Source organism: Sipha flava, unplaced genomic scaffold (genome assembly GCF_003268045.1).
Source record: "Sipha flava isolate LNK unplaced genomic scaffold, YSA_version1 65_pilon_pilon, whole genome shotgun sequence".
Classification (NCBI taxonomy): domain Eukaryota; kingdom Metazoa; phylum Arthropoda; class Insecta; order Hemiptera; family Aphididae; genus Sipha; species Sipha flava.
Genome location: NW_020273605.1, coordinates 77,932 through 100,271, shown reverse-complemented (window position 1 = coordinate 100,271; position 22,340 = coordinate 77,932). Strand labels below are relative to the sequence as shown.

The 22,340-nt window shown below is 23.3% G+C and overlaps 1 protein-coding gene across 3 annotated transcripts; it reads left to right on the top strand.

Moving 5' to 3' along the window:
* Positions 1-393: 393 nt before the first annotated feature.
* Positions 394-16,482, top strand: LOC112691618 (tyrosine-protein phosphatase 99A-like). Of its 3 annotated transcripts, none has more exons than XM_025565931.1 (15): positions 394-1,135; positions 2,181-2,369; positions 6,723-7,009; positions 7,101-7,363; positions 7,485-7,789; positions 7,894-8,108; positions 8,293-8,418; positions 8,475-8,641; positions 8,700-8,988; positions 9,062-9,233; positions 10,092-10,222; positions 10,294-10,565; positions 11,349-11,484; positions 11,541-11,731; positions 16,385-16,482. In XM_025565931.1, the coding sequence occupies exons 1-14, from the start codon at positions 952-954 to the stop codon at positions 11,721-11,723; spliced, it is 2,919 nt and encodes a 972-aa protein (XP_025421716.1). In that variant the 5' UTR covers positions 394-951; the 3' UTR covers positions 11,724-11,731; positions 16,385-16,482. The 3 variants fall into 3 exon arrangements, with proteins under 3 accessions (XP_025421716.1, XP_025421715.1, XP_025421718.1); XM_025565930.1 differs by lacking the exon at positions 16,385-16,482 and adding an exon at positions 11,835-11,884 and having other exon boundaries at positions 395-1,135; XM_025565933.1 differs by lacking the exon at positions 16,385-16,482 and adding an exon at positions 11,835-11,884 and having other exon boundaries at positions 396-1,135; positions 7,503-7,789.
* The last annotated feature ends 5,858 nt before the right edge of the window (positions 16,483-22,340 follow it).

The following is a 22,340-nucleotide window of genomic DNA, read 5'->3' as shown; positions in this document are numbered from 1 at the left end:
AAGTTGATAATAACTACCTAGTAAACTTTGATTTTCGTCGGCGACCCGCGTACCTCCTAATCGCGTTAAATTCTCCGCTGCGAAAACCGTCGTCGACAAATCCCACTCACGGGCAACGATGCGTAACATTATAAAATCGTTGTTGCCGACGACGGGCTAAACATCGCCATTGCCGCCCGCGCAGAACAGATATGACGGGCGGCGGCAACAGACCAGCAAGACCGGCAATTCGGGTCACACTGTCGGGCCCGCCACCGCCGCCGCCGCCGTCCGTCCGTCCGCGAGCATCAATCCTGAACGGCGGCGATGGCGACAATATCCATGTACTGCGGCGGCGACCGGCGACCGAACGCAGTCGGGGCGTGTGCACAAGCGCGTGCGTGCGCGAACGCCACGTCCCCCGCCGGCAGGTACCTCCGCGGCGATGGCGTTGATATTGCTGATAAGCTGATAAGCTATCGCTAACGCTGTACAGTCAGGCGGCTTACAACAGCGAACAGTCTACGATCCGCGGCTTCCACAATTGCGAGCCGCTGCTCGTTCGCTCAACGCCGCTTAGTATCCGACTCCTCCACCGTGGGGTTCGTCAGGGTTCCGTCCCTCTCGCGGTGGATCACTCCGTTCGTATTGTTCACTTTCGATTTTGATGCATACCACCACCACCACAGTCGTCAGGTCGTCGTCGTCGCCGTCGCCGCCGTCGTCGCCTTCCGTTAACGCGCTACGCGATTTGCGTTGCGTTTCCGTGCGGCTGTCGTGCCGGCTAAACGCGTCCGTCCGAATGCGTGCCGCGGCCCGCTGATCGCCGGACACAATGAACACGTTCCGCGTCATTCGTCCGTCACCGCCGCAACCAGGCAACACAGCGACAACCGCGGCTCGCTAGTCTCGCCGCGTCGTCAACACACCCTCGGCAGTGCCGCCCCGTAGTACGCACATATTGTTCGGGAGATGTGGATAGCAACATGGTATTTGAGCCTCGTCTTGTTCTCGTGTCCCAACTGCTTGTACCTTTGCATCGGACGCGCAACAGCACAATCCAACAACATTACAACGACCACGATCACCACCACTACCACCATCCCCAACACCACTACTGTCGCGACCGCCACTACTACGGCTATCTTGCATCCAGGTAAGTAGTGTTATATTATGATCGATGTAGTCCATTCATCATATGTATAGTAATTTGACAGTATGACTATTATATTAGGTTGAACTCGTGCTTTAGGTTATTATATTTAATGTAATGTAAGGTGTGCGAAAAATAAGTTTTTTAGTTACGACTATAAAAATAATTATAATCTACAAGCTTTTAAAGCAGATATCGCAGTATGCAAGTAATTTATTTTCATATTGATAAATACTTCGAAGTATTAAAAATGTAATGATTTACTATTCATTAAAAGTTATGATATATTTTCTTGATTCAGAATTATTTGTTTAAACTTTATATTCAAGTACTTTGATGGGCATATTTTTATTTGATGATCTTTATTCCACATTTGTTTTTAATGTTTGATTGTCTATACTGGTTGTTATATTATTACTATTTTATTATTGATAAAATAACTCTTGATATTTATACAATGGAAATTAACCTTTTGAATTCCAGTACAATGCTTGATAGGTATAAGATATTCAATAATTTGAGATTAAAATATTCCTATAGGTTATTAGATTTATACTTAATTTTCGTATCTGTATAATTGTTGTAATCAATTATTCACTAAATCTAAATATGAATGGTAGTTTTTACATTAAAAATTGTATTGTGGATTGTTATGTTAAATAATGGATACATTTTTGAGGACATATGAACAACTTTATTTGGATCTAGAGTATTGAAAAATTTAATAGATATTTTTGATAATATGATTTGACTGTTATTTTAAATATCAATTTTAATTTTTGATCCTTATTTTATTAGAGGTTCTTTATGTTTAGCGTTTAGTGTTTTAAGTTGTGGTTGATTAAAATGTTTTTTATTGTTTGGATTCTATTTTAAATTGTATTAACTTAAAAAATGAAAGAAAAATAGATTAATTCTGAGTTTTAATAAAAAAAAACTGTAGACTAAGTAGAATGTGCTACAGTCAGAAAAATAATCTCTTATCTACATACATAATAGTTAATAATAGATTATAGAAATTGTAATTTTATATAAATATTTTTTTTAGTGATTACTATAAGCAAGCCACAAAATTTAAGTGTTGTTAATGTAACAAGTCGATCAATTACAATCACATGGCTTGCACCAAGTGATGGTATAGCTGCAGTAATGAATTATAGCCTTTATTATACAAATGGTAACAGTACATATATAAAGCCACTTGCAAATATTAATACGTTTACAATACCTAATCTTGGTAAGTAAATAACTATTATTATTATAATTGTTATGAATAAGTCTGTTTAAATTAACAAAAATCAATGGAATGAACATAATAAATATTTTTTACCTATAATTTATTATTCTTTGATAAGTAATTAATACAATAATAATATAATTTTATTTATTTAATATTAGTACTTTTTATTTTTTTTACCATACTAAATATGTTTTCTTAATTTTAAATAAGCCATTGATATAATAATACATGAGTATATAAAAATTATATGATATAATTAGAAAGAAAGAATCCTAAATAATAACTTGATTATTGTATAGGTTTTGATTAAAATTCTGAACACCATACTATTGATCTAAATTATACTCTTGTCATTTATTCTAAGTAGATTTGGATATGTTTTTTAAAAAGCAAGCGATTGAGTTTTTTCTATTGTTTTTATTTTATTTTTCTGTGTTATAATAAACTTTATACCAAGTAATAAACCATTAATGATATAATTTATAATATTTATATTGTTATATTGTTGTCATTAAATTTTTATATATTTGTTTTAGTGTACTTTATCATATAACGTTTTTCTTTTTATTATTTTAAATTATTTTAGTACTTTTCAATTACTATAATGATAAAAATATATTTAATTATTTAACAAATGGTTAAAGGTGTGTTTTACTTATCCTTTATATTTAAATAATCTTGCACTAATTCGTAGTTTACCTTATGCCATTAATAATAAACTTATCACATTTTTATGAATATGTAACTGCTATTATTTTACTATTGTCAGGTGTTATTAATGTACACTTAAAGTCTGTCTGCTGGTAGTAAAGATTTTATTTTTATATTATTAAATAAATATTAATAAAAATCATAATTATTATTATTATGTTCTAGATAATAATGTATCATAATTTTCATTTTTTATAAAAATAATATAATTTAAAATATATTTTGTTTTTATTTATTAAATTTGTGTGCTACTGGCTATTATTATTTTTTAATGTAAAACCGGTATTATAAATTACCTGATTAATTTATGAACATAACAACATATTTTATTTTGAATTTATCAAAAATAATTTTAGTGTATTTGTAAAGCAAGATTATATAAGTATATTAAAATTTAACAAAAATTTGTTTGACCAATTGAAATACTTGATTCTTATCGAATACTCAGGCCCGTATTTAAAAATTTGGTGCTCTTGGGCATATAATTTATGCCTCCTTCCCCCCAAAAAAATTAATAATAATAATAATATAACACTTATAAATGAAAATCGTTTAATACTTTTTTTAATCATCAAATTATAATTTAATAAAAATACAATTTTTTTTTTTAATTTACAAATTATTACATAATAAAACATACTATATTATTTTTTCATTAGGTACATCAATTTAAAAATTAATTTTGTCGCCTCTGAGACTTGATGTCCCTGGACATGTGCCTACCTGTGCCCCCTCCCCTTAAATACTGGCCTACGAATACAGTTTAATTAATGTATACTATAAACATTTTTAAGAGTATTTAAAGTAACAAAATATAATGATTCGATAAAATAAAATTTTTGAATGATTAATTTTAAGTTTTAATTATTTTAGTGTATTAATTGAACTGAAATAAAAAAATTGTCTAATTAATTCAATAATTGTGTTTTTATACATAAGCTGTTTTATTTATTATTTATTAATTTATAAATGTATAGTTTATATATTTATGCGATAAATACATGTATAATTTGTAGAGAGAGGATAAAAAATAATATGCAATTTAATATTAAAGTATATTTGAAGGGACCTAACTTGTAATTTAAGTTATTGTGACTAATTTTATATGCATTATTAGTACTGACTAGCTTATAGAATCTTGGTTATGTCAAGGATTATTTAAGTTATTTTTGTCCAGCTGGTGCTTACAGTTTTTTTTTTGTAATTGCCCATTCTATTTTTATTTTGCTTATATAGTAGAATTTGATCTCTGGAATCTTATTTTTTATTTATCTTATTATTTTCAAGGTTATCTGTTACTTTCAAAATGTATTTATTCCAAATGATGGTAATTTATTTTCTTATCTTAAAGTATTACTCTAAATGACAGCTAATTATTTATATTATAATTCATATCTAAATAATAATAATGTATTATGATAAATTATTTTATAGGTATTAAAATATTACAATCTCATTATACAATTTTTTGTGAGCATTAAATAATTGATTTTCAAAAGATGTACATTTGTTATTTTAAAAAGTAATGATAAATAATTAAAAGAAATTTATTTTTTAAAATGTATCAAAACCAACAATATTAAGTATCATTGTGTTTAATTTATTTTGAACACTAAGAAGTAAATTATTTTTAATATAACTGTGTAATTGAACAAATTTCTATCTATTGCTAATTTATTTTTTCCTTCATTATCTATATTAGCATGTTAAGCTTGATTTAATTTTATGTATAAGTCAATTATTTGTTTCTGTTATTTTGATAACCCTTAAAAGTTTAACTGAACAATATTAATGTATTATAATAATTATTATTATATTGCATAACCAAATAATTATAGTTTTGTAATTATTGTAAATTATATTTGAACTTGTTTTATTAAAAAATAATATAGCTCATGATGAATATTGCATCTGATTCTATTAAAGTACTAAAATTTTGTTCATATTGAATCAGTTTTAGGAGTCTTAAGATTTTTATTGCAAATATTTGCTAGGCTAAGGGGTATTGAATTTTAAGAATATAAATTACCCAAATGTATCCAAGTCTATATCATTTGATATTATCTAATATGATAGTTTTATTTTCAGTATTATGTGAGTTTACAAAAATTAATTAAAATTTATATTGGTTTATTATATATTATAAAATTATTATCAGATAATTTATAACAATATAATAAATATTAACTTTGAAGTTATAACTAGAAGCAAAGAATTATTTATATATTTATATTATTATAGTATATAGTATATATTATTATTATAGTTTATGTAGTACCAATTTTACTTACTAAATTCTCAAAAAAAAAAAAAAAAAGTTTATGTATATATGCACATGCATATACTTGTATCTGATCAATTTTAATTTAATTAGTTATATAAATAATTTTATTATTATTTATCAAAAACTTTTTGTTGTTTTGTGTATTCTCTTTATAATATTTCTAAATTTTTTTAAATGTTTGAATATTTAAAGAAGCAATTCAAATTAAATGTTATGTATATTAGGTATTTTTGTTGTTTTGAATAAAAAATTTTTATATAATTTATATATTTTTGATTATTATTTCAATTTTATAGATTAAATAAAATATATTAATCCATATGTGTTTTAATTAAATAATTTAAGAAAAGCAATAGTTATATTTTTAAATAATCTGATTCCTCTTCATAGTTTTAAATCAAAAATTACCAAACAATGATTTTTAACTGACACACTCCTTGTAATATAATTTAACCGAAAAGTATAAAATATTATAATATAATAGCATATAATATAAAATGTTATAATATATATAATTATAAATATTAAGTATATGTTATGTTATATTTTATCAGATATTTCAAAATATACTTGCTTCTAATCTAATTATAACTATAAATTGTAAATAAGTAATTTTTTAAGTTATAATGTAAGTTGTAATCTAATCGGTTAATACAACAATTAGAATTTTGAAGACATTTGTTGGCTTTAATCTTTTTGAAAACATGAAAATATTATCATGTACATGTATCAATACAATTTTGTGTGGAACAATCTATTTTAATTTAAAAATTGAGATTGAAAAATTTAATGAACACAAAACAGAAATTAGAAAATTTCCTGACTTTAATTTTGCTACATAGTTTAGCTTATAAAATCACAGTGCTTAATCAAATTATAATTTATAGTTTTTATTAATATTTATAAATATGTATTTTATATCCGAAAATTATACATTTGCGTAATCTAAATGAATACCTTTAACGATTGTTTTTCATAATTGATGAATTTAATTTTAAATGATAATTTTTTTAACATAGATTTATTTATTATTTATGTAAACTTTAAGATTTTAAAAATAACAAACAAATGTAAACATATCATTACAATTTTGATATTTCTCAATATACTATATTGCTTGACGATATTGTTCTATATAATTAAATTTAATATGTTCTCATAGTGTAAATTAACTTGAAATTAATTGATTTAGGCTATAGTTACTGATTATATTTAAATTATATAAAATAGGATTATATTATATTTTTATAAGTTATAAGTTATAAAATACTATAATTATTTAATTATAGTTGTTAAATTAGCTACTTATGTTATTTCATTTATATATTTACTTATTTGTGTTCGTGAATTTTTAGAACCTTTTACTGAGTATCAGATATACCTGGAAGCTAAAGGCGAAAAAAATAGAGTTAGTGAACGTTCGAATATGATAACTCAATTCACTGATGTTGAAGGCCCAGGTCCTCCAATAATTATGAATGCTACATGTATACCAGGAACTAGTGGAACATCTATTTTCTTACAATGGGCTTCACCTGAACATTTTTATAAATCTGTTGATCAATATATTATACATATTACAGAACCTAATTTTGTAAAGAACATTACTGTTTTATCACCAAAAGTTGGTCTAAATTTAAATGTATGTAAATTATAACTTTCTTAATATTATTGCTATTTATTATTATAAAAAAATCTATTAAATTAATTGTAGAACTTTGGTTATTTTACAGTATAATGAATATACTGTTAACAACTTAACAGACAATACAATGTATGAATTAAGAATATTTGGAGCGACTCATAGTTATCTCAGCACTAATTTAATTGAAGGTCAAGGTTCTGATTCTCGTTCAGTATACTTGCATAAGGATTGTGATATCATACCTAGTTTAAAAAACAATCATTCCACTATTGAAAGTACAAAATCACTTTTGATTGGTTTATGTTGTGTATTTGGATTACTTTTCATTGTAGCTGCTGTATTATTTTGGCAGTAAGTGTTTTTAATTAATTATTATTATTGTATATGTACACGTTAAATTATTCATCACCATAGCTTACAATATGAGTGTGATTTTTTACACGTAACACAAAATAAATGTTTTGTACAATAGATGCCATCCTGTGTGTAGGGTATACTTTCATGCAGCTTATTATTATCTGGAGGATCCACCATTTGTATCATATACTGTACCAACATTACCAAATTCTGATTGGTGGAAACATAAAGAAGAATCACATGTTGTAACAGTGGATGATTTTGCAAGGCATGTTGCTAGTTTACATGTTGATGGGGATATCGGTTTTAGTAAAGAATATGAAATCATTCAGGAAGAGTCTATGAATTTTGATTTTTCCACTGAAGCATCACAATTACCAGAAAATAAATCAAAAAATCGATACCTCAATATTGTTCCTTGTGAGATTACAATTATATAATTTTTATATAATAATATTTAAAAAATATTTTTTATTAACAATTTATTTATTAAATATACTTAAATTTATTTTTGCAATATATAGATGATCATAGTAGAGTTAAACTTCATGTGAACAGTATGCAAGGAAGTCATTCTGATTACATCAATGCAAATTATATTAATGGTTTTGAAAAAGCTAATGCATACATTGGTACACAAGGCCCATTACCATCGACAATTATTGATTTTTGGCAAATGATTTGGGAACAGCATGTGCATGTTATTGTGATGATAACTAATTTAGTAGAACGCGGTCGGGTAATTTTATTTTATTTTATTAACATATTTATAAATTGTATTATTAATATTGTATAATTGAACAGAAAAGTTAATTCTCTATAATTTTGAATAAATTTAAATTTAAATGTTCTAAAAAATGTATTCTTTTAGACACGGTTATCGAAAGAAAAATTGTTAAAAGTTACTATTTTTTTTTTTTTAGAGAAAATGTGATTTATATTGGCCTAATGAAGTTATAGAAACATATGGTTTTATTCAAGTTAAATTATTAAAAGAAGAACTAATGGCTATGTATACAGTTCGCACATTTCAAGTGCAACATATAAGGGTAATATTTTTATAATTTTTTTTTTGACAGTTTATTTTAAATATTTATGTTTTTAGGCTAAAAAGAAAAAGAATTCGCCCTTGGGTAGAACTATATACCAATATCATTACACTAATTGGCCTGATCATGGAACACCTGACCATCCTTTACCAATTTTAAGTTTTGTAAATAAATCAGCTGGAGCTAATCCACCTGAAGCTGGTCCTATTGTTGTTCATTGCAGGTCAGTTATAAATTAATTTTAAAGTTTTTACATATTGATCATAATATTTATTTTATAGTGCTGGTGTTGGTAGAACTGGTACATACATTGTATTAGATACTATGCTTAAACAAATTAAAAGTGAAAAAGAAGTGAATATATTTGATTTTTTAAAGCACATTAGACAGCAACGTAATTTTTTAGTTCAAACTGAAGAACAATATATATTTATCCATGATGCTTTGTTAGAAGCTATAAATTGTATGCATGCTAGTATTAATAAAAAAACCTTAAAAAGTTATCTCCAAACAGACATATCTGATTGTAAAATAGCATCTTTTGCAACTGATTTTGAAAAACATTACAAGGTAAAATATACTTAAAATGTATTATTACATTGCTTAACATTTTTATTGAATATTATTTGTATGCACCTTTTAGATGATAACTTCATTTATCCCACAAGAATATTTATTACTTTCGGCAAATAAACCATTTAATCGAAATAAAAACAGATCTCAAGAATTTATCCCTGTTGAAAATTCCCGAGTGCATTTAACACCAAAACCAGGAGTTGAAGGAAGTGATTATATTAATGCATCATGGATTATTGGTAAATATTTGAATTTTATTGTAAAGCTGAATTTAAAATATTTATATACTATGATGTTAGTGATGTTTTTTATTTCTAACTCAAGAGTTATTTAATTATGTCATCAAAAATTAAAGTAGAATTACTAATAAAATTAAATCACAAGTAATATCTATTTTTATTATTGTATTTTAATTTTGAGCTGAATAATTATTTTATTTATTATACATAGTGAACAATTATAACATAATTATTTCATATTTAAATAATATATATATGATATAATTATGTGATTATTTTCATTTTTCATTTTATTTTAAATCTCATTTACGATTTTTCAAAGTATTTGTTAATTCTAATACAACTTACTATAATTCTGATAGTGTATAGAGATAGTGCATTAACATTATTGATTACGGAGTTGCACAAAAATTACATTATTGTACACATTTTAAAAATGTTATTTATAGTTTATCAAATTATTTATTTATTAAATTTGTTGAGCATATAGTTCAAAAATATAACTTGCATATTTTTACTTTAATATTAAAAACCACAAATATAAAACAAAAAAATTTTCTTGGTTTATTAAAATTATTTACTAAAAATGTTTCTAGGGTTTTTAATATCTATATAGTAAAACTTCCATAAATAACTTCTGGTTAAGGAAAATAAATTAAATTTTATGTTTTATTTTATGCTCTAATGATTTATTATATTTGGTTTTACTTGAATTGGTATTTTAGTCATTTAAAATTCTCATTTGATTTAAAATTGTAATCATATTCTAAATTATATTTTAAAAAATAACTGAAAGATAACATGTTATTTAAACATTATAATAAATAATTTAAAATGTATGTAATTTTAATTTTTCAGGCTTTAGACGATTAGGTGAATTTATAGTGACACAACATCCTCTACAAAATACCATTCTAGATTTCTGGCAAATGCTCTGGGATCATAATGCACAGACAGTTGTTATACTAACTGATATGAGTGAAGATTCGGTTTGTTATATTTACATTTTAAATTTCATATGTAAAAATATTAAAAGTGTATGTTTTTTTTATATAAATAGGACTCACTTGTTACATTTTGGCCCGTGGATTCTACTACAACTTTAGATAGTGATAATTTCAAAGTTAAGAGTATTCAAGAAGATAAAATAGGAAATGATTATGAAACAAGAGATCTTGTAATTCAGTCAGTACAGGATGATTTTATGCTTCCTGTTAGATTAATACACAGTAAATATTCTGTTAGAGAATTATCTTCATTGATCAAATTACTAGAAATTGTACAAATGTGGCATTTAGAATATCAAAATGGACCTATCATTGTAGTGGACAAGTAAGTTTTTACTTTTCACAGATAATTACTCCTCACGCAAAAATTAAATATTAATTAGTTTTATCTTTTTGACAATAATTTCTAATTTTAATACAAGGAAAAATGTATAAATTATTTGTAAAATTTCATATAAATCATAAAGTTCACCATGCATGATAATGTTTATTTCATACAAAAATATTGTTTACATATTTATAAAGTTTAAAATATTGACTTAGATACTTATTTAATTTTGTTTTGTAACATTGAAATAGGTCCTTGTTTAAAAACGCTTATAATTTTTTTTTTTGCCATTAAGTTAGATTTCAAGTAAAATAATTAGTTTTAGTTTTCTTGATATAAAAGTTATTCTAATTGCTTATTTACATTTTTATTGGTTTTGTACATACATTTATTTTATATATTTTTAGTTGATGTAAATTTTATCTGTATTATAGATGTAATTTTATGTAAACAAGCAAATAAAGATATGTGTGCATTTGATAAAATAAGAATTTATATTATTGATACTTAAATTTTTTAGTAAATCAATATATTACTATATAACAATGCATATTTAACCTCCTCTTGGTCTCTAAAAAATAATCTAATCTGTTTTGCAATAAATGTGTGCACATTTTCTTAACAAAGTTTCGATAGATTTTTATTAATAATAGTTATAATAAAATACATTTTGAAATATTCAATTTATTTTATTTTTCTTGAAGAACTTTTATCAAATAATTTAAATTAAAAGAATTTTATAAATTAATTAAGTTATTTAAATATTTTATTTCATTATAGATTTGGTGGAACAGATGCAGCAATATTTTGCTGTTTAACCACTATTGGTAAACAACTACAGCATGAAAACTTAGCAGATATTACATTATACGCCAAACTTTATCACAATCAAAGACCAGGAATTTGGAAAGATATAGTAATTAAAATTGAATTATATTATTTAGTCAAATATTTATTTTATTTTTATTTTAGGAAAATTATTTGTTGTTATACCGTGCTTTGGAACTTATGTCTGGAGGAAACTGTTTTAATGTATTACCTTCAAGTTCTATTACTAGTATAAATAATGTTGCAAATGGTAGTCAAAATTCACCTACTTTACCAAATGGAAATGCTCTCTCACCAAATAAACAAAATGGAATGCTAATATCCTAATTCTAATTGTATGTAGTTATAGAAATAATACTTAAGTAGTTTGATTTAATTATTTTATGACCTTTATCTTTTTAGTAAATTAACCTAATATCTTGATTTTTTTTTTTACAGATTTCAACTTATATCTGCTATTTTGATAATAACCTAACTTTCAATTGATATTAAAAAAAAAAGGGGATACATAATTATTAAAATGATCAATAATTAATAACTATAATGCATCATATAAAAACATATTACTATCAAAATATTTTGTTTGTACATTTTAGTACAAAGCAATTAAACATTTAATATGAACACGACTATTTATTGTATATTTACAATTTAAACTTTATTCAGTAATTGATATAACCACAGTATTGGAAATTATTATACTCTATTCAATTCATATAATAAATAGGTATTTAAAATTTATTTTAAAATATTTCTTACAAAAATTTCTTTTAGTTATTTCTTTAAATTATTTAATTTGAATATTGCTTGCGTTTTTTTGATTGATTAGAATTAATTTATTTTAAAATGCTTAATATTTTATTTCTATTACTATTATTAAGTTGTTAAAATAATACATATTTGGAATCACATTTCTGTTGCTTGCAACAACAATATTGCATTTTACTAAAAGTAATAGATTTTGTAAATTAAGTATTAATGTATAATGAATTTAATCTATAGTTTTCTTACATTTTATTTTGTTTGTAGTAATTTTTCTTCGTATCCAATATTTGAATTTCCAATGGCTAACACTTTTTGCTTTGCCCTTCAAAAAATCTAATTTTTTTAATCAGTATTAGTGATTGATCAGATTAATGAGAGTTAATTTATTAATATCCAAGAAAGTTTTTTACTGATTTTATGCTATTTTTGAAAATGCATGATCTTGATTTGTTTTCATTTCTATTTTTTTAAATTACAGTTCAGTAATGTCTGATATAAATTTCAATAAATATAATTACAGTATATTTTATTACATTTATTTTAATTTATAATGATTTATGAATAGTTATTATTTACTAATACTACCCAGTAAATTTTTTTTACATCATATTTTATACAAATACATTATCAACAGCAGCCTTTTGTGACATGCATGATTTTGTCATACATTTAAAGTATAAATTTTATTAATTTCTTGGAACTCATATATATAATATTTATTTTTAATTTAAAGAATTTTAATATAAATTTATTGATTAGTCACAGCGCTCTTATGATATATTATTACATAATATAAGTTTATCGATGTATGCATATTATTATGCCTCAAAATTGACCATCTAGTTTCAGTCAAGTGTTTACCACCTAACAAATTAAGGCAAAAATGCCCTTTCTACTCTCCTATATTTGCGCCAGTAAATAATTATCAATAACATACTTTTTTCAGTTTATTCAATTTTAACTCCACAATATGTTTTAATTAATGTAGATTATAACTTATTAGATATACTACGACATTCCATTAAAATATTGAGAACAACAAGGTATTTTTAAACAAAAAATTTTAATATTAAACTTATAAATCTATATAAACATATTTTTTTCAGCTATAAAAATCTATTATTTTATTTACATGTAAACCTAATGAAAAGTGAAATGCTTGGTTTTTATTCATTAAATTGTAAAAATTTGAATTTTTTCTTGACTAACATTATCATATTCATTTTCTCAGTGAAATTAATAATTTAACATTTACGGGAAGTATAATTTTAGTTAAAAATAATTTTTAAATATTTTTTTCGTACTTGACATTATATTAAATTATTAAGATCAGTGAATAGTGAATTGCCATAATTATTATTGCCATAGTTTAAAGCTAACAGTTATATGTTACAATTCTGTGTATGTTGAAATTATGTTTATGTGTTCATTAGATCACTTTAATTAGATGTAATAATTTACCTCAACCCTCCTTTTATTCAAATATGATTCTATTTTCAATATATTAATTTACTATACTTATAATTTGTACCGTGTTTACAGAATAATGTGAAATTATACTAAGATACCACCCACCTTAAAATAAAATGGCTCAAATGAATCAATTAAAATTCACATTTAGTACAGTTTGGTAGTTGGATAGACATTAAATACTTTATTTCAAGGTTTCTAATTATTTTTTCTATTGAATTGATTGAAAACTTCTACATTTCTACACTATTCTTCGAATATATATTTTTATTGATTTATCAAAACAATCCGGTTGTCTACTATTTATTTAATATGAAAAATTTTGGTTGGATTATTAATATAATGTAATTACTTGTAAAAAGGCCACCAAATAAAATTTAAAACCATTAAATATTATGGTCTTTGATTTATTTAAAAAAAAAAAACCAAAGTTACTTAATAAAATATACTTGTGTCAGTAAAGTTGAATTACATTCAAGATTTTATTTTTAATTTTATTAATTTTATATTTATTAAAACAGAATCCAATGTTTACATTTCAGATTAAAGTTATTATTTTAACTGTTTAATTCTTTCTGTATTACAATTAATTTTAGTTAACTTTAAATTATCATGATATTTTAATTATTTTTGTCTTAAAAAATAATTAATTGCTAAATAAGTTGTATATTTTTTAAACAATACGTTTTTTATGAAAATATTAATGAAAAATTAACCACCGTAAATTTGATTTTAAAATAAGCAATTTTTCCAAATGTTTTTTTCCAACCTCTTATAAATGAGAATTGAGATACTACCTGTGAACCATATGTATTCATCACTATAAAATTATTTTAAATTTTGATTTTTTAAAATGTCATACTATTATTAAATTCTTAAGTTTTTATGTGTATTGAATTAACCACACCATTTCTCATTATTTCAGTAGATAATTATTCCGATAAAATAAATAATTCATTATCTAAAAACCATTTAAAATTTAATTGCTAACTTCACTAACTCATAATGCACTTATTTGTTGATTGTGATTCTTTAATTATAATTCTTCAATTATTTAGTGTATTTATCCTCAGAACACTTAAAATAGTTATATATGTGAAGATATATAACCATAATATACATTTCATATTTTTGTAACTTTAAAATACTATAAAATATACAGTGGATTCCGTCTAACGTGGGCACTGTTTAATATGGAAATCTTCTTAGTATAGAAAATATGGTCCTATCCCAAATCCTATTAATACTAACTAGATTAAAAAATACCACATAATATGGATATTTTGTTCAGTTTATGTAGGAAATATGTATTTTATCATAAAATTAGAATATATATTAATATCTAATACAATTGCGTTTCATTGTTCCTATGAGATTCTGTTTATTAAAAATAATAAAATCATTAAATTTTATACCTTAATGGGATATTATTGTAAGTTTAATTGAAAACAAATGGTGAATTCAAATATCGAGAGGAATACAAAATAAAAAAAAATTAAAATATAAAATAAACAATAAACTTATAGCTTTCTTTCCCTAACTCAAAAACAATTTTTTCAGTTTTACCTTGAATTTTAACGCGTCGGGAATGTTTTCAATTATGTCTGAAAAGATCTTTCCCACAAATAAAATGTAGTGATTTTAAAGAAATTATTGGCCTATGAATATATTCATTATTGTTTGCACATATATTTGTCTATTTATTTGTTTTACATTTTTTCTAATTTTATTCCTACGTGTACAAAATAAAAACTTTTCGATATTAAAAATGTTGATGTTTTTGAACTAAGTTCGATTTAAATAGCTAACCATTTAACATGGAAAAATGGGTTTGGTCCCAATGTTTCAACTGAAATTAAGTTAAAGAATTTTTCCAATTTGTTTTATAAGAATTTAAAATTCTTCTGTTTGAAAATTTCAAGTTAAATATTAATCATAATATATAAATATAACTAAAAAATATTTATATTTATTTAAATTTGTTAACGTTTTAAAATATCAAATTCTTATCAAAACTAAAAATCATGATATTTATTTCAAATTAGGTTTAAACTAGTGTTATATCTTATTCAAATGTATAATATCTCTTTTCCTGATTCTTATTTTATATGTAAAATAAAATAATAACAATTACATATAACAGTCCTTACTTTAGAATTATGCCAAATATTAATTTCTTTTTAACTGCCAAACCTTACACAAAAAAAAAAAAAAATATATATATATATATATATATATATATAATTTTATTGACCTTAAATCAATAAATTCTTTTTTTTAATATATTTTAATACTTCCAATATATTATTGAAGACCAATAAGTAGTTTTAGTTAATATTTTTGTGCTTTCCAATATCCCTACACAATTATCAGAAATTAAAATCAAAACCATTTTTTTCTTTTTTTAATGAAATTAAAAAATTATATTCAGATTTCAAATTAAATTTAGATGGTTGTTTAATGTGAAATGTATAATATGATTTTTCTTTATAAAATTATTATGTAATTATGTTATTGAACCATATTAATTGTCAAATGCATACAAATCTTATGAAATTAACAGTTGATTATTAATAAATAAAATTATTATGATCCTATTTTTGTGTTGTTCCCCTAACATATCATTAAATTAAAATAAAGTATAAAAAAATATTGTATTTATATTTATTTGAAAATATTATACTAATTTCAAAAATATTGCTTACCATTATATTTTTGTTTTAATAATTTATTCATTATATTTTAATCTTTAGATTTATTATTCCAATGAAGAATGCAATTCGTTTATAGCAGTGCCATAATTTCTAATTTTCATGTATATTAGTTCCATTAATTAATGTACTAAAATATATAACATATTATATGTTATATTATATTATGTTAAGAAAACATAAAACTATCATTGGTATGAAGTAAGTTATTCTAAAATGAGTAAATATTATAGAATAAAAAAATTGAAGAACTAATTTGTACTTATATGAAAAAAAAGTTTATATTAATGCACAGTTGATTTTCCAGTCTATATTTAGCTTTATGTTGCACCAATATTTATATATTTATCTATTAAATGCTACTGATTTAATAGTTTAAGATTATAATAATAATTTAACATTATACATTAATATATAAATATATAATAATGTATATTAGTTTAATACTAGTCAATAAAAAAATAAAGTAGACAAATTGTATTAGAATTTTAATATGTAAATATATACTAATTTAAGGCTGTTTTATATTATGTATTAAGATAAATTGAATTTCGAATGTTTATTTTAATATTCATATAAATGCATAATAAACATAAATTCTGTTTATGATACACACGTGTAAGAAATTAACACTCATTTTCTAATTTAGAGATAGAAGACTGGTGGTTTTTCTAGGTTGGTTTACAATTAATGATTGTTTGAATTGTTTTTGGGAATGAATCAAAAAATGTATTTAAATAAAACACCTTATTAAATCAAAGAAATATAGTAAATTAATAATTTAATTAATTATTAAACAATTACGTTTTGTAATTCAATGTATTGATTATGATATTAATCATTAAATACTTAAGGTAGACTGATTGAATCACTAACTGACTAGGGACTCTTTCTAATTATTACAAAAATAATAAAAAACAAAGCGATTTATCACATTTCTGTAGTAAATAATATTTTCAGATGCTTATATCATTTGATTTGTCTCATTTGTATTCGATATGTATTTACTTGTGTTTACTAAAAATTCATTACTTTTTGCAGTTAGTGGTTCAATTACATATCTATATCTAAATAGAAATGTATCACCATAGTTTTTTTTTAAGAAATTATCACCCAAAAGATTCTATTTCTTTTTAGAATGTTAAAATTTATAAATACATTTTTTATTTACAAATATATGTATTTATATATTCAACAATATATATATTGTTTGTCTAAAAAGTATAGAAATCACATGTACAAACTTTATAAAATGTTTACAGACTTTTAAGCTACACTATATATGTTTACAACTATAGATTTTAACTTTATTGCCTACTTATTTATAATCTTTCCCTTATGGTCCAATGTATAAATTTACCATTATGTTTTATGTCTTTATTTACTAGTCTTATGTGTGTGGCCTTAATTTTATAAATTATTATTATTTTCCTATTTATTGTGGTTAGTTGAAAAATCCTTCAAGTTCCATAAATCAATTTTTATACTTATTATAGAGTAGTTATATATATTTAAATGTAACGCTGCCCAATTTCATATTTACTTCTCGGCGTTTATAATTTTTTAACAAATTTGTCACTAAATAACTGGTGTATACAGCTACATACAGCTACATATTTAATTTCATAGAGTTACCATGCCTTTGTACTAAACTTTCTTTTAAAACATTTATTGTTGAAATTTCAAGGTATACTGTTTAAAACAATTATTTAATGAACTCGTTGTTTTTACTCTGGAGTTCTGTAAGTTTAAATTATTGACGAACCAATGAGTAAGGAAACATTTAAATGTTGAATTTGCTCAATTAATTTTTGTATTTTTTTACATTTTGTATGTCTAAACCTACACTCGCCGATAAGTCGTGCCAAAATGTAATTGTTTTAAACATGACGGTATTGACTGTAATTTATGACAAACGAATTTTGTTTTAATGTTTTAAAGTCTGATTAGTATAGATGTGTAAACGATTTTCGATTTAATATTTGGTCGTTTTTCTTACTATTACTATTGTAATAATTTATAAAAGTATTACTTTCAGATTTATTGTTATTTTTTTTTTAAATTACCTATTAATAGTCAGAGCATTCAGTATCATATGTATTTATTATTTATTTAATTAATCTTTGTATACACATATACATTTAATTCATAAATACACAAAATAATTATTTATAAAATGTATTGATTTTTACAATTCAATTGAAATTTATGAACAGCAAGACGTAATTTTAAATTATACTTTTGTTTGCCTATGGGGTGGTTTTGTGTTTGTGCATTTTAAAGAGGAAGCATTCCAAAATGTTGACAACTTTCCTAATCAAAATGAAAGTCTACATCTTTCCAACTAATATGATCAAGTGTATAATTAATTAAAATATTCGTACAGCTTTGAAATGCTCGATCCTCTCCTCTCAGTATAATAATAAATGTGCTGATAAAAAATCTAGTAATTTCTTTTATTAAATGACACATTTTTTTAGTGACGGGTTAAATCAACACAGGTTAATTTTTGGAATTTTTATTTAATAGAGTATGGATTTAATATAATTGTATTATTATTTTGAATTATTAATTTTACGTGTAAACTGTATACACCGAATCGTTACCTATTTTAATATCACATACTAAACACTTAGTATAGTTTTGAATATCATAAATAAAAAAAGCATTACATTTTTGGTCAGTTGAAAAAAAATTAACTTGTAAAAATGTTAGATTTACACATATATTCACACTTATTTTAATTAAAAATTGTCTAATTTATAGCGAACATCAATGTCGTGTTTACTGTTCATGTAGTGGCGTATCCATGGAACTTTATCATCCTCCCTCCTCCAAAATGTTAGGTAATCTTTAATTATATATCTTAATCATAAATAATATAAAATACATAAGTACGCTGTTACTATAACCAAATAAAGTCATAAATTTATTTTTATTTTCAATACTTATTTTGCAGTTATAACTAGTGGCAGACTGGTTAGGATGGCAAGAAGTAATCTTCTCCCGGGCTTCGGTAGTGTCATACTAATAAAAATGATTTATATCCGTTTACAAATTGTTATAGTAAAACATTTAATTACTACTAGAATATATGAATTGAGATACCCGGCCCGCCACTAGTTATGTTATATTGCCTATAGTATTTTTGTAATGTGACTTACAGCGGATGAAGAAAAATCCTGGATACGTCATTGTGCTCATATATATTGAAAGCATCATGAAATATTGTTTCTGTATTTTTCATACACATATTAACTTATAATTATTTTGTTTAAAAATAACAATCATCACTATATTTGCATGTTGTCTTTTAAGTAAATGTTTTATTTAATACTCATGTTTTGTACACGCATATTCGAGCAAAATTATTATTTAATTGTGAAGTTTAATAACTTTATAGATAATATATAATTGTTTGATATTATGTACCATAAAATAGTAAAAATGAAATATATAATTTATTTGTGAACCATACATTTCTAAGTTTCATTGTAATAAAAATATTATTTTATCCACACCATAACAAATGAAAAAATAAATTTTATATTTGTACGCCTATTTATTTTCTGTGTTTGTTATTTGTGTAATGTGTGTTTGTATGAAGCCAATGCCATTTTTTATGTATTTTATTTGAATTATAAGTAATTCAAAATTCCAAGGAAAGTGAAGTGTGCTATTAGTACTAACAGCAAAATTACTTAGTTTATTTTTGGCGAAATTTAGTGAGAGTAGTATAAATTTGTTTTAGTGGAATCAAATTGTTTTATTAATAATAATTTTGTGTTGGTCATTACTCATTTTAATCTTAAAAAAATGATTTTCCTTTTTATTGTTGCTTAATCCAATTATTATAACTAAATATTTAACTTGCATCATTAAAAACCATTCGTTTTAAATATTATAAATTACTGTACGATACTATGGTTTATAGGTAATAAGTCTTTTATTACTATGGATTTAGTGCCTACATTTAAGTACATCACTGGACACATATATGTATACATAGAGCATAGATTTATTGAGTCTCTTTTATAGGCATGGTCAGACTTCGTGTTCAGGGTATGCAAGAAAGCTGTATATGTGCAAAAGTGAACTTATAAAGAAAAATATCGATCTCCAAAAGACTAGAAAATTAATTGTTTTTTTTTATAAACATTCAGGATATGCATTTGTAAAACCTCCAGTCCTCCTGGCTAAGTCTATGATCTGTTTAGATGTATTGATAGGTCATTGCCTAAATTAAACATTTTTTTTCTCCTATAGATAGAATTCAGTAACTAACCAAACATAACAACTAATTTATAATTCAAAAAATATGACCAACACTGTAAATACCCACCTAGAATTGCCCATTCACTAATTCAATATTTTTTAAGAATCACATTGTTCAAATATGTATTATTTTAAAAAGCTACTACTGTTAATAGAAATCAATTGAATATTTTGTACTACTACCATAGACCTTATACTCACTTATACTCTTTTCTATGATAAGGTCTATGACTACTACCAATGGATACTAGAATTCAAAATAGGTGAGTAAAAAATGATAAATAACATATATATATATGTATAAATAGGTATTGCATTTTAGTTGATTTTTATTCTGTTAGATATTGTCGATAAATCGACATTTATTAAAAATTATTGATAAAAATAATATTAGTTAATTACCTTTATCAACATAACATGATAATAATGTGAGAGCTAGAAATGTTTATAAACAATACTTACTAATTTTACATAAAAGAAAAAACTACTAAATAATTACAAATATATGACGTTTATTATTGCAGTATAAAAATTATTTTCATATTTCTTTGGTATTGTTTTTACAAAAAATATAAAACAACATTGAGTTACTTGAAGTATGTGTTTTAAAATGTAAATGATAAAATAAAATAAATAAATCAATATTTTTCATGCAATATTAAAAATTCTTATTTTTCTTGTCGAGCAAAAATATTGTTGTACACAAATATATCATATATATATATATATTTATAAAAATATTTGCATAATAAAGATTATTCCAATTATATTATATCTATTATAAAAAATAATGCAAGTATGGTACATGCATAACAAAAATAAAAACAATTTATTTATTCTAATAACAGTGTAATAAAATAATATTATGCCAATAGGTAATTGTATATCGGTACTGGGACAAATATAGTATCTTCAATTAATATAAATTACCTATTGATTCATATTAAGTTAATAAATTAAATTAATCTATAACAAAATAATTCGCTAACATAAAATGCCTATGATATAACTAGGTAAATAAAATAAAATTATTTCAGTATTAAAGTATAAAAATAAAATCTGATTATAATATTATATCATTAACTTTGGACTTGATATTGTGTTTGAACATACAAAACTCTAGAAATATTTAAAACACAAACCGCTTTTAAAAAAATGCTGAACAAATAAGCCTAGAAAATAAAACTTAAATATTGATTGATTATAGAATAATTTAATAAATGTTTAAGTTTAAGGAATCTAACATTAGTATTAAAAATAGATTCATAAATGCCTAGTAATTACATTAAATCATAAAACAAGATATCGAAAAAAAATTATTTTAATACTATTCGAATTATTTTAGATAACATTATTTAACCTAATGGCTTTGTTAACATTATTGTATTTACGTACAATGACGATAATGTAATGTAAATAATGCAATTTTAAAATTTTAATTATACTTATATTTTGAACGTTATAGATTAAACTACTTAAACAACGTATTTAAAATATGTAGTTAATCATCGATTAATTAATTTAAAACATTTACAAACATCATAATCAAATTTTTTTAATAACTTTTTTTTTTTATAGATTAGTTTTTTTATATAGCTTATGTAATAGACAACTATATTTTAAAAATTAGTTAAAATATCTTGTACGACTAATTTGCATTATAAAATATCATAATGTATATATTCACAAAACAAATTTGATAACAAAATGGGTAAGTAAAAAA

Excerpts from the sequence above, each read along its gene's own strand:
- LOC112691618 (XM_025565931.1), top strand. The coding sequence starts at position 952 with ATGTGGATAGCAACATGGTATTTGAGCCTCGTCTTGTTCTCGTGTCCC. Across the intron at positions 8,419-8,474 it reads TTCAAGTGCAACATATAAGG|GCTAAAAAGAAAAAGAATTC; the intron begins GTAATATTTTTA and ends TTATGTTTTTAG. Across the intron at positions 11,485-11,540 it reads CAGGAATTTGGAAAGATATA|GAAAATTATTTGTTGTTATA; the intron begins GTAATTAAAATT and ends TTTTTATTTTAG.